Source organism: Lissotriton vulgaris, chromosome 5 (assembly GCF_964263255.1).
Source record: "Lissotriton vulgaris chromosome 5, aLisVul1.2, whole genome shotgun sequence".
NCBI classification, from domain to species: domain Eukaryota; kingdom Metazoa; phylum Chordata; class Amphibia; order Caudata; family Salamandridae; genus Lissotriton; species Lissotriton vulgaris.
Genome location: NC_141693.1, coordinates 1272636600 through 1272650814, shown reverse-complemented (window position 1 = coordinate 1272650814; position 14215 = coordinate 1272636600). Strand labels below are relative to the sequence as shown.

The window sequence follows — 14215 nt, the reverse complement described above, 5'->3', positions numbered from 1 at the left end:
AATGAACAGGCTCAGTGCCTCGAACTAGTTCCTGAATCAGCCCAAACCCAGCCTAGTCTCTAAATCATGGCCTATTTCCTATGTGTCCAAGAGGTCACGAGTGTCAATCATCCCTAGGAGGGAGGGGAGTAACGCAGTGGAGGAAGCGCCAGAGGCCGGGCCTGAGACACTGCATTCTCCTTAGTACATGGTAAGCTGTGTGTCCCTCATCCAGCATTATCCCTCTGGCACAACCCAAGCACTGGGGGCTGTCAAGACCTTGTTTCATGATAAGCATAGAAAAAAGGTTGGTACCTAGATGTAAGAGTAGCGCATGGCACCTTGTGAACAGTGTGGGAAAAAGCGAGGGGTCCACATGCCAAGGAAAGCCACGGTTGTCCTTCTTTGAAATGGCTGGCGAGAGCAGCGAGCCGCTCTCACCAACCACCCAAATACAGGTCGAGAATGTGCGAACGCTGAGACTTTCGGTCAACTGACCTGGAGCCTGCCGGGAATTGTAGTCCGAGTGGCCCTGCTGAAGTCGGCAAGACTCACACGAGTTCTAAAAGTAAAATAAAGGTAATCAAGACTAACGAGGCTGTACATAAATGTATCACTCACACTGCTGGTGTAGTCATACGTATATTGCAGGGATGTACTCAATGACGACTATGTGGGTATGACCACGCGGAGGGTCAAAACGAGGATGACCGAGCATTGTAGCTCGATAAGATGCAACAAATCCAATACGAGATTGACTAGACACTTTTTGGAGAGAGGTCTTACACCCAATGACATCTTCTGGATAGTCCTGGACAAAACTAATTATAGCAGCAGCATGGGCCCAGTTTAGAGACATCACTTACGAAGAGAACGACTACGAGTCTTCCGTCTTAAATCTGACAGGGATGGACTCAATGACATCGCCTGGGCCTCTCTGGCTTATTGATTGACCTACTCACATCTGCTCTGGGTCCCCGCCCGACTATCGTTTGTGTTGTTAAGAGTGTCCTCACTAGTCAATCATCACTTGGTATGGTACCACTTGTTCTGTTGCTATTTAGACAGGGGTGGCACACTAACACCCCCTGACACTGCACACTCAGCTCCAGGGGGCCTTGGACCCACCTAATATACAACCCACCCACCTCCCTCCGGGAACCCCTGGAAGGGGTCCTCTTTACCAGGACACACAGGCTGTAGCCTCCTCCTCCTCTTTTGAAACAACGCCACCAACTGGATGGCTGGTCATATCGATCGGTGCCCCCACCGGATCTTTTACTTTTCCCTTCTAGAGGGTTGTCTCCCTCACTTGAGTTCAATGCCCTGTCTCTCCTAGCAGAGACAGAGTGCACTGGGCCTTAGGTACATGAAGGAGGACACCCATGCGGGGCAGGCAACTGGACCCTGCAGGCGCCCAGCACATTCCTACACACCAGCGTACATGCAATCACCGCTGGAACGATACACTGTCCCGGACATCATTTCTTACAGTTTTGCAAAACAAAATCAATGTCTTGAGCAATATTCGTTTTAATGCCAACAATAAATCCACACAATGGTCTTCTTCAATGTTCTTCTTGATTTATTTTGCCATTAGTCAGATGAGTACTTCAGCTTTCATAATCTTTGTTTCATCAACTGATAGCCACAAAAGCCAACACGTGTTTCGTCTTATATGGGCATTCCCCCAAGACTTCCTCAGGGATATAATAAACAAATACAAAAGCCTCATTATACTTAAATGAAGCAAAAATATAATTTGGTCACCACCACTATCACCCAAGATAGTGATTTGTAAGAAAAAAGAGAAATGAGACCACCACCAAGTGAAACAGATGGTAAAATGTAAAGAAAGATATAATGTAAAGAAAACAGAGTAAATTTAGATATGAAAGAAAGGAAAGAAAAGAAAGGATAACAAAGAGGGAATGAAAAGAAAAATAAAAAAAGTAAAAAATGGTGAACGCAAAAGGTCAATCAATAGTTTTTATAGGTCATTAATCAATCTGTGCAAAGGGAAAATCATTGGTGTGTCAAATACTGTTGACTCACCACAGTCTCTTATTTCCAAACGGATTGAAATAGGAATATCAGTATCCGAAGAACTACAGCACTTCCAATAATGCAAATGAAAACTCTGTAATAAAGTATAAATGGATGCAATAATTTATTTATTTTACTCATGCGCCTGGGTACTAACCTAGTTTCCATGCTTTCTGGCCCAACGCACCCCCCATGGCCTTCTATGCATATGTGATGCCGTCTTACCACACCAGCGGTGTGGGTCACAGGCAGACACACCACTTTGGACGCTCCCCCAGCCATGCATCTCTCGAACTCCTGCGACATACGTATGACTACACCAGCGGTGTGAGTCATACATTTATGTACAGCTTCATGAGTCTTGATGATTCTCTTTATTTTATTTCATTTTACTTTTAGAACTTGTGTGAGTCTTGCAGACTTCCAGCAGGGCCACATTGCCTGTGGAAGCCACTGCGCCCATGAACACACCTAGGACTACAATTCTCAGCAGTCTCCAGGTCAGCTGACCAGAAGCCCCAGTGTCCGCACGTCCCGACCCGCATTTGGGTGGCTAGGGAGAGCGGTTTGCCGCTCTCGCCAGCCATTTCAAAGAGGGGTGACCGTGGCTTCCATGGCATGTGGACCCCTCGCTTTTTCCCACACTTTCACGAGGCGCCATGCGCTACTCTTGCATCTGGGTGCCAACCTTGCTTCTATGCTTCTCATGAAACAAGGTAACAACAGCCCCCAGTGCTTGAGTGACGCCAGGACGATAATTCCGGACGAGGGACACCCAGCATACCATGTATTAAGGAGAATGCTGTGTCCCAGGCCAGCTTCTGGAGCTTCATCCACTGCGTTTCTCCCCTCCCTTCTACAGATGATCCCTTGGAGACTTAGGAAAAAGCCCATGATTTAGAGACTGGCCTGGGGTCGGGCTGATTCAGGAAGTAATTTGAGGCACTAAGCCTGTTAATTGGGACACAGGGATTCACAAGACCTCAAACAAGATTGACTTTGGAAAGCCCCAGTGCCCACTTCCCCCCGCATCTAACTGTAATTGTAAATACTGCTTTGTCTACTATATCGGATATTAAGTACTTTAATAAGTTGGACACAGGAACTTCACCATACCTTATGTTATGTGTACTTTACAGCTGGGCACCACAAGATGGTCCAAGAGCACAGAGAGTGCACGTGAGTTTTTATGCACTATAGGTAAGCACTTGTAGAAATGATGATATGATACATGGTTGATATATGGTGGTTTGTACTCTGTATTTTGTTTACCAATGTGTAATGAGGTCTGATAACACGAACATGACCGTTTCCCAACAGTTTCACATTTCCCTTTGAACAGAAGAGGGACGTAGAACTTCAGGCCACACAGTTATAGTTGTAGCTCGTATACCCTTTTTACTTTTCTATTTTTCACTTTTATCACTTGCTGAGCAGTTACTAGTAAAATTAGGTCCTGACGAATGCTTGGTGGCAGAAACTTTTTGACCTAACACAGGAGGGTATATCTATTGAAGCCCTACCCGTCTCTCGTTTTAATAATGTCACTGTGATCTCCCAATAAAGCTTCAGTGGACTCAGTCAGACATTTTTAAACCACACATTTCACACCTTTTTGCACTTATTCACTACGTCTTGACACTCATTTTCAGAGAAAAAACACCTCAGCTCCTCCCCCAGGGGAGGCTTCGCTCATAATTCGGTGTGAGGAGGGTACCCATATGACGAAGCATGTTACCCAACGGTGAGTGAGGGTTTTTCTCCAGAGGGAATCTCCCCCTTTAAATCTCTATAGGACACCCTCTATCCTATTTCCCAGCCAGTGGTACTTCTGTGTGATTGACATTCCTTAAGGTATCAGTACTTCCTGGCTATTACAGATCCCTTCGGATCCCAAGTGTGTAGATGATATTTTAAGGAAAGACATGAGTAGTTAGAAGTATCAATCAGAAATCAATACTTACTCTAAAATACTGCTTTTGGGTTAGAATGTTAACTTTATGACCGACAATAAATCAGTATTCAAGTACTGCTTTTTCTTTTTTTTTTTTTAAAGAAAAAGTATAAGACTTCAATACCAATAAGTATGAACTGCTTAGTACTAAAATAAGTAGTCTGGATAAAATTAGACTTATCGTAAGGGCCTATGACTACTATGCATTTGCTGTGTAAGGAAATTAGGTTCCAAATTTGCTTTATGCGAATATTATAAGCAGGAAAGCAGTCAAAACATTAAGCCTGGTTTAAGGCTGATCCAAGATGGCACCTCGGTGACAAGCTCCTCTGTTAGTCCCTTCTCTGGCTGTCCTGAATGAGTCCCATGGGGCCTTGCCACTGAGTGGCCACAGGCAATACCAAAAGGATGCGAGACAGCAAGTTGTTGATGAATCAGATGAGGCATCAGTGCCCTGACTGGCCCAGTAAATGCACAAAGTCCTAGGTCTGAATACACACATGGGCTACTGTGTTGGGGCCCATGAAGAGGACTGGGAAGATAAAATCTGAGAGGCAGTGAGGATTACTACAAATGGTTAACTATATCCTCCCATATAAAAAAGTGGAGACATGCTGCAAATATGAGCCCACACAAGAACACCAACTCAAACACACAGCACCATGATAAGGGGATGTTCAATGTAACCAGATTAACTGGAAGTAAACGACGACTCATGAATTAAAGAAATTAACAGAAGTCTCAAGCAAGGATTTGAAAATGGTCACAAGATTCTCATTAGAAAATACGTCCTATTATCATCTTTAACAGGTGGATGTGGAGGAAATTTGGGCATGGATGATACATGCGGACAATCTTCCTCTCCTTTCAGGTTGCATCAGAAGATAGTCTTTTCATATATGTTATGTTATGTTATTTGGTTTTTTTATAGCGCTCGGCTACTCCATAGAGTGTCCCGGCGCTTTTATTGACGAACCCGTAAAAGATAAAAACACAACACAGTAAAAAAACAGACCAAAGATAAAAAGAACAGGAGCCACCTAAAGGGCAAAAAGCCAAGTTTTAAGACCCTTCCTAAAGTTTAACAGATTAGAGGTCGAACGTAATGCTAGAGGCAGAGTATTCCAGAGCTGTGGCGCCAACAGCCCAAAAGAGCGACCTCCAATCTGGGCCCTCTTAACTCGTGGGACCACAGCGAAGAACAATGCTTCAGACCTCAAGGATTTGGCCAGGTGGTAAAAGGCAAGCCTCTTCTGGAGATATTTAGCTCCCGAGGCATAAAGCGCCTTATGGGCCAGAGTCAGAGCCTTAAACATTATCCGCTTACGGATAGGCAGCCAATGCAGCGACTGCAGCAGGCCAGAGGCCCTGGCACGCCTGTGTAGACCAAAAATGGCCCTTGCTGCCGCATTCTGGACCACCTGCAGCCGCTGCAAAAGATATTCCGGCAGGCCAAGATACAGGACGTTGGAGTAATCCAATCTCGAGCCTATTAAGGCCTGCACCGTCGTCTTCCTGTGCTCCTCAGAGAGCAGCGGTAGGAACTTACGGAGCATCCTAAGGAGGCCAAAGCATGTTCCGGTAAGGTAAAGGATCTGAGATCTTAACATCAGACCGTTGTCAATCTTGACCCCCAAATTCTTTGCCAGCTGGGACGAACCCGCTGGAGGGAACATGTTGACCGGCCACCACTCCTGCTATCTTGAAGTTAGCCTGACTATTCAATCTGGAACCACAGATACTCATGGGTACTTTCCCACCAAGACGTATTTGTGTGGGCGCATGATAAATGTGTTTCTTCAATGGGTGATAGAGGGATATGGAGCAATGGAAGCTGATCAATACTGATGGACATTCAGTGGATAAAACGTCCTAAACCATGACAAACAAGCTGGCTTCTAAAACAAGACATTCACACTTCAGGTGGACAAGCAACGTTATACACATTGAAAGTCTTTGACAGCAACAGCAACAACAACATGGTAATGGAATGCTCAAATTATTCTCAGCCACTGGCAATCTCTCAGGTTGCTCCCCAGTCCATCGTATTTCACCCACTGTACTATTTCACTTTAGAGCCAGCCATATACAAATCAGCCTTGACCCATCTCCAATGTCCTGCTATGTCTCCCCTGAACTGGAATACAAGCAACCCAAGACTGATTTTGCGTTAATTAGGATTCATAAGGTGGGTTAAGCTTGGTTCCAGTGGCACAGGACCCACGTCTGGTCGCATTTAAGCGTCATCTGCAACAATAACAAGGTGATGGATGAAATGCTTAAATTAATTTCAGCCACTGGCAAACGTTCAGTGCTGCATCCCAGTCCACTGATTTTGTCCACGATACCACCTCAGTTTGAACCCAGCCAAAAGCTTGTGCAGTGATATGCTACAGTTCAGGGAGGGCCTGTCCTGGCAGTCCGAAGGAGGAGGGTGGGGGGGTGCCGGTATGATTGCAATAGTGGTAGCAAAAGCTGTATAATAGTGTTCTAAGTTTAATTATCACTATTTTAGAAATGCCACTTTTAGAAGTGGGCATTTCTGTGTGCTATGTGTCTTTGTGCCTGCCTGTTGTGTATTACATGTCTGGCTCTGGATGACAGGGGCTGGGGAGGTGTAGTGGCTCCAGAGGGGCTGGGTGAGACAGCACTAGGCTGAATAGGCCAACCTGCATTTGGAGTAGTGGGAGGAGTAGCACCTGACCCTGAGGAGGACTGTGCCTGCCTTCCATAATGCTGGCTCTGCCCCACTGTAGTGTGTCTGGGGCCAGAGCCTACACTAACAAAACAGGTTGTTGTGCACTGTAAATGTGTGCCAGGGTTAGAACAAAGACATGTGAGGTATAAATATAGGAGATGGGACGTGCAGGGAGAACTGATGCCGAGGACCGGACGTGGCAGTCAGCGGAAGTGAGGCGTTACCTGGTGGTGGCAGAGACACCGCAGAGTCTGAACCCCGGCGGGAGCCTACCCCGCGTTGCCGATCCGCAGACGGAAGCCAGGCGGGGCCTGGTTGTAGGCGGGCAAAGCAGGCTCGTGCTTCAGACTGCAAGACAGAGGAGCACAGGAGCCTGAGCCATCAGTGGGGGGATGACTGCCGCATAATTCACTCAGTCCCCAAGGAATGGTGGGTGGGGGGAGCTTTTGTGCATTTGAGCTTCGGTCACCGTGAGGGGGGCATCACGCATCCAGATCTGGGGCAGAGAAGGGGGAGCAAGGTATCAGCTTCCCTTCCCCTCGGGGACCAGGACTGCCCGAGTCACTTTTGGGTTGCCATGCTGTGGGTGGGCAAGGATCAGTGTTCGCAGTTCCACCGCCAGATCGTCGGCATCTGCTTGGTGAACAGCCAAGACTAGGAGAGCCCTGACTTTGTGGGACACAGTGCTTTGTGGGGAAGCCCAAGACGGGCCTCCATGGTTCAGAGGGTCGCCCCCATGTTTAGGTGGGGCCTGATGTGATAAGGTGGTGTAAATCACCTGTGGTGCAGTGTATGCATAAGAGGCACATAAGGTGTTATGATTGTGTATCCGGAGGTAAATATGCATGGCCGGTTCTCCTACCAGAAGAGATTCTACTATAAAGTGTGCACCTTACTAAGAGCCACTATGGTGCACTGCTGATTATATGTATGCCTATTGTGTTTGGCTAAGTGTAATCTTACCAGTAGTTGATGGTTGTTTTCCCTAATTCTGTGATGTGATGGTTACGACAATGGCCTGATCGTGTATACAATCCTGGTAAAATAATACCAAGTGCCAGGCGGCACAGTGTATATATATGATTGTGTTCTAATGTGTTTTATGTGTAATACAAAGGTTGTTTTTTTATACAACCTTGTGTGGAGTGTCTTTTGTGGTGTGCCTAGTGTGTCACGTGTGTGTGTGTGTGTGTGTGTGTGTGTGGGTGTGTGTGTGTGTGTGTGTGTTTACGGAAATGCTTTACACATTGCCTCAGGGATAAGCCTGACTGCTCTGCCAAGTTCCCACGGGGTGAGCTGGGGTTATCTTCGGTGTGTAACTCCCTTGCCCTGACTAGAGTGGTGGTTTCTGCCTGGCTTAGGTGCTAGCCCTGGCCAGCCAGAAATCCCATTTTTAACAGGATGGGTATACCCAGAGATGATTCCCATGCACACTGTGCCTCTCGAACCAAGCTATACCTGGCTGATGAGCCCTAATAAAGGGACAATCTGCTCTGGGTTGCTTGTATTCCAGTTCAGGGAGGATCTGAACTGGCAGTTTGGATTGGACTGTTCCCATTAGAGTAGGGTCAAGACTGATGTGACTATGGCTAGGTCCAAACTGCTGAGCCCAAGTGATTACCAGTTGCTGAGATTAATTCAAACTTTCCATCCAACACTTTTTGCAGAAAGTCTTCGACAGTATGCAGCACACATGTTTTTCTTTATTTTCATTTGGAATTCTAAAAAGTAATAATGGTCAGAAAAAGGAGGAGCACAAGGCCATACTTCCTTGCTAGTAGGAATAAATATCTTGAACTAAGCTACATCACTTTATGATGCAAGGGGTCGGTGGTTGTATTGGAGGAGTTGACAGTTCTAGGGTGCAGGCATTCCCAACCCACAGGAAAGAAGAGGGAGAGAATAACAAACAGTTGGTGTTGTTAAAGGTTTTAGCTGTTATTCATTTGGTCTCCCATGCTAATCTTGTAATTCTGTCTGTGAATCCAAACTCAGTCTTGCTCACAAAAGAGGTCACTGCAAAGAAACTGCTCCATCACTTCTCAATTTATACCATTCATTATCACACTCTAACCTGGTTACCCTTCAATTGATTAATCAGATTTTGAAGTAGGAACAAGGGGTGGGAAGACTATCTTCTCTACCCCGGCAACAATGGTATATAGAATCTTCCAGGGAAAAAACTGCATCATATGCCCCATACATACAAATGTGTACAAGTAATTTTCATTTTTTTTAAATGTGAAAATAGATCAATCAGCACTATAAGATGAGCGCTGCCTACATTTAAACAGTTAACCACTTATATTAAGGAATAATAAAGCTGGAAGGACAGGTCATGGAATATGGCAAGCGTCAGAATATCAGTCTGTAGAAAAGGGTATGAAGAACACCCAGCTATGGTTATTACTGGTTTGTAGAGGAACTACGGTACAAAAGGGGGTGGTGATGGACGGAGCATCTGAACCAATCAAACTCTCACACCCAGTCAAAAGATCAGGGTTTGATCCATCACCGTTCTTTAGCCCACTCTGCCACCCCAGTTTGGACATGGCTATATGCAAATCAGTCTGACCCTGTGCCCCATGGGAACAGTCCAGCCCGAACTGCCAAGCCATGTCTTCCCTGGACCGGAAACAAGCTTCCGAGGACCGGTTTCTGGCATTCCAGCCGTCTTCAGCCCAGCTTGCTTGAATCCAGTGGCAAAGTGAGCAGGGGACTCACGTCTGAGCATACCCTGCCACACTTATGGCGGCCAAAAGCGGTACAAAAGGGGGTGGTGATGGACGGAGCATCTGAACTAATCAAACTCTCACACCCAGTCAAAAGATCTTGGTTTAATCCATCACCGTTCTTTAGCCCACTCTGCCACCCCAGTTCGGACTTGGCTATATGCAAATCAGTCTGACCCTGTGCCCCATGGGAACAGTCAAGCCCGAACTGCCAAGCCATGTCTTCCCTGGACCGGAAACAAGCTTCCGAGGACCGATTTCTGGCATTCCAGCCGTCTTCAGCCCGTCTTGCTTGAATCCAGTGGCAAAGTGAGCAAGGGACTCACGTGTAGAGGAACTATCCAGTCTGGGTAGACCACCAGACAGAGGCTGAGCTTACACTAGGAGTTCATTAAGCTCCCTGGGCAAAAACCTCCAGAAGGCAGAGAGGCCCCACAAGGACTAAAAGTCACCTCAATTATGTCATGCTTCTATTTCCAATGGGGCTACCCTCTGAACATGCACCTAGACCTTCCTCTCTCTTACCTTCCCCCTGCTTCTATGGTTATTGTCGGAATCTGTACAAGGACTATATATATGCATTTAACATATTCCATCTCTTTATTGAGACACAATATGCATATAATGATCTCTGATGGGTTTCCTGTTTTTAATATAAACGTCAGCTGATGGTCCACCCGGACCAATCCGGCTTCATGCCCGGTCGCAACACCTCCCTTAATCTGCGCCGCCTTAATGGGGTTCTGGCTCGCACCCAATTGCTCCAGGAGGATACGGCCATCCTCTCCTTGGATGCTACGATGGCATTCGACCAGGTGGAATGGCCATTCCTGTTTGCCGTCCTACGAAGGATGGGTTTTGGCCCAAAATTCTGCGGCTGGATCCGGCTACTTTATACAGCGCCCCTAGTCGTATCTTGAGGGAGATTACGCTGGGCAGAGGGACGCGGCAGGGCTGCCCGCTCTCACCGCTCCTCTTTGCGTTAAAGGTCCTCTTGGAAATCCTCACAATATATGGGGAAAAATCCGGCTATACAATCAACTGGTCAAAATCGTTGCTCTACCTGCTGCACGGCCCGGCGCCGACCTTTCCCCCAGATTGCCCGGTGCAAATAGTGACCAGGAGATTCAAATATTTAGGGATATTTATCACACCCCAAGACACCACATTTATGGAGGAATACCTGATGAAGCCGCTGCACAGACTAAAATGCTTGCATAGCGCAATCCAAATTGTTACGTAGTTGGTATGACGGCAGCATAGCTCTACCCAGTGTCAAATTGTACTATTGGGCTTCACAGCTAGCGGTTGTAAATCAATGGCTGCATGCACCGCATGATGATCCAGCTTACCGCCTAGACAGAGATATACTGCCGGTTACTCGCCTGATGAGAGCCTTATACACCAACAAGAGGTGTCACACACTGACTGGCCCCACGGCCCACACAATCAAAATATGGCACACAGCCCAGAGAGCGCTGGGATGGGAAGGGGTGCTTACACTGGCCACCCCACTCTGGGAGACACGACGACTGGGCACCTTGGCGAACTCTAAAGGGTTCAGACACTGGGACCTAATCAGTATTACAAATATTGGTGACTTGACGGTCAGGGGCGAAATCCTGCCATTCGAAGCACTCCAAGAAAAATACGGAATGGCAGACACAGAGCGATACCGATACACTCAAATCAGGCATGCACTCCAGAGCGCTATCCCTTCGGGCACCACTTTGGCAGACACTTCACCACTTGAGGACAGGCTCCTCACAGACCATCTAGACAAACACGCCATATCGCTAACATACCGGAAACTGGTAAACAACCTCCCTGATTCTACAGTAGTCCTACGTAGCAAGTGGGAGGTGGAATTGGGGGATATAGACGATTCTGACTGGATGGATGCGCTGGCATCGGCCAGGGAGACAGTGATCCCATCTCGTCTGAAATTAATACAGCTCAAAATCTTACATCAGGTATAATACTCCCGCACCATGATACACAAACTAGGGCGTGCACCTGATCCACTTTGCCTGCGGGGTTGCAGACTAACAGGTACATACATAGCTTTGCGGGGTAGTAAAGTTGACTGATATAGTTGAAATTTATGGAGTACACGATGCCGGAATGTTTATAATCTATCAATGTAATTGGAGGAGACTGTAGTTGATTGTTGTATATTTGTATGATTAAGGAAATGAAAATAAAATGTTTAAAATAAAAAAAAGTCAGCTGAAAATGTTTGGGTGTGTTGCTGCACTGTTCATGGACAAAGTTGTGTGACTCGTGTTGGGAAGTATTACATTGCAAGATGGCAAATGAGCATGGCAAAAACTACAGTCTATAAGCACATAACAATTTTAAGTAAAGGTAGGTCATTTGAGAAATATGGTCTGTGCATCTTTCTCAAATTGCATTAATAGTGCTATTTACAGACATACACCTAAAAAGCCCTGCAATTCTGCAGGAGTGGTTATTGCTGGAATTCTCCTTTTAACATCAGCAATTTAGCCACGTAGGGGATGGAATCCTACCTGGAATAGAGTCGACATTTTTTGCCTTCAATTCCGGAAAATACTCCAAGTAGAATTCTAAAGCATCGTCTGCCATTATACTTTGAAACTTGAATTCATTCACATAAGCCTGCAAGACAAGAATTGATCCGGTTAAAAGTAGGAGATAGTAAAGCACTACAGCGTTATTGCAAAAGTAGCTAAGCACCATGTGTATGTTATCAGCTTGCAATATGTATAATAAAAAACTGGACAAGCCCTCTTTCCAGCCAAAGCAAATATACTCCAAGCACTTTAAAATACAATTATGTCTGACTTGATTCTGTTTTCCCTGTAAGCATCTGTTTGTACCGTAGAGCGCTGTAGATTCACATGCTTACCATACTCCTGCCATATAGTGTTGTGCGCAGATGTTTTCATGTTGTTTTTGTTCAAAGAAGTCTTTAGAGTCAAGAGAAGTGGTGCACATGGGGACTGACTCCATGTCAGATTGTTTTGGCATAGCCAGTGAAAGTTTAAATACATGAAAATGTAAGTATGGAGAGTGAAGTCCAATGCGTATAAAAACCAAAAAAAAAGAGACACAGGCTTCCAGGGAGAAAAGTGGGCACATGCAAAATCTACAGCACTATACACTATGAAAAAATGGTGTAAAGAATACTATTATGTTCATAGCTTTTGTGGTTGCAGATGTGCATGCTGTTGGAGGGACATCTCCAGGAGGGTGGAGTACCAGGGCTTTCTGGCCGAGGCTGGTACTACCAGAATGACAGTTACTAATATTTGCCAGAGACTCCTCTCCACAAAGGAAGACATGCATGAGGTGGAAAAGTATAGGCAAATACCCCTGGCCAATTCATCCATAGTGCATTGCCCATGGACTGTGGGTGTGTACACCTGGTAACAAAGTTAGGGCATTTTGCTTTTATAGGGTGACAAACAGGCTTATCTGTAGGACGCCCCAAAGCTGAAAGTATATGTGCAGGACCTGGGTGTGGAGTTCCCATTTATGGACTTGGCTGATGCATCTGATGAGCATGTCTGCAAAGTCGCTGTCCGCCCCTGGATATGCTCCTCCAGGAGGTGAAAGTTGTGGTGAATAACCCAATGTTAAAACCCCTCATGGGGACTACATTGCAATGAAAGGCTTTCAGGGATACGATACGTTAATGGCTAGCAGTTCCAAGAGAGATGTTCTTTGATGAAAGTGTGTGTCCAGAAATGTATGCTGGCAGGTGGCGTGTAATTTGGTGCACTATCCGTACTGGACTACCGTGAAGATCCACTTGTCTGATGTGATTGCCCCCCCAATGAGTAAGGGAATTTTCTATCCTCCAGCTAGAGGTTTACCTCTCCTCTGTAATCCTTTCAAGTATCTTATCAACCTTTGGTCCAAAAAAGCTCCCTGTCGAATGGGAGGGCTAGGACAGGCTGCTCGAGGCTTTAACTCTGAAATTCAGATCAAGGCATGGCACCTAGGAAGGCTTCTGGTATTAACGCCGATGAGGGCAGTGTCTGTGTCCAAATGTGCAGTGATCTGGCCTTGGAGATGACCTTACCCTTAGACACTATTTGCACCCCATGCTTCTTGCACTGCTCTGGTAGGTGCCTATTGAGTTCATTCATCTGCTCCCATTATGCCACGTCGTAGCATGACAAGAAAGCCACCAAATTGTCTATTCGCCAATGGGTTGACTCTCTATTGCCAATCTCTTGCCAGCTGCATTTACCTTCTTGCACTCCTCATCTGGAGGAGGAGCTTCACATTTAGCCTGGGCAGAGGCATGCTTGCGGATGGTGTGTACTACCAGAGAATCTGGTGGAACCGGTCCTTTAATGTATGCAGAGAGTGGGCTTAAACTTATTCTCCGCCCTGAGGTGACCACTCTATCCTTGATCATCCCTTGAGGATAGCGAGAAACTGGACTGTGCACTCTGATTTTGAGAGTGTCCCCATCTGGAAATCATCCGGCTTCGGGGCAATCCACATGTTGAGCTTTTGAAGCCTGCAGCCCTCTGGACGACCTCATGATATTCTATAATATTGCAGGCGGATGAGGTCCAGACTGAAGCATGGTAGTGCTCCAGGTCCCTTGGGGGATCCACATTGTAGTCGTCCCAAGGGTTGTTGTGTGACCCTCACCTGTTGACTGATCTTAACAGTCGTAGGTGGCTGAGGGGCTTTTGTTTTGCTCTCACTCCTGTTTAAGCTGCCCTAGAAAATGGGTCTCTGCGTCCTACTTGCCAGGCATAGAGACTAGGTTGTTTATACCCTTTACCTACAGAGCTGAGGCTG

The 14215-nt window shown here is 46.3% G+C and overlaps 1 protein-coding gene across 1 annotated transcript in view; it reads right to left on the bottom strand.

The window, feature by feature from the left end:
- RNPEP (arginyl aminopeptidase) overlaps positions 1-14215 on the bottom strand; it is a 345377-nt gene that overhangs the window by 117428 nt on the left and 213734 nt on the right. The window contains exon 8 of the mRNA XM_086923117.1: positions 11941-12049. Coding sequence (XP_086779243.1) covers positions 11941-12049 — 109 coding nt within the window. The remainder of the gene's footprint in view (positions 1-11940; positions 12050-14215) is intronic.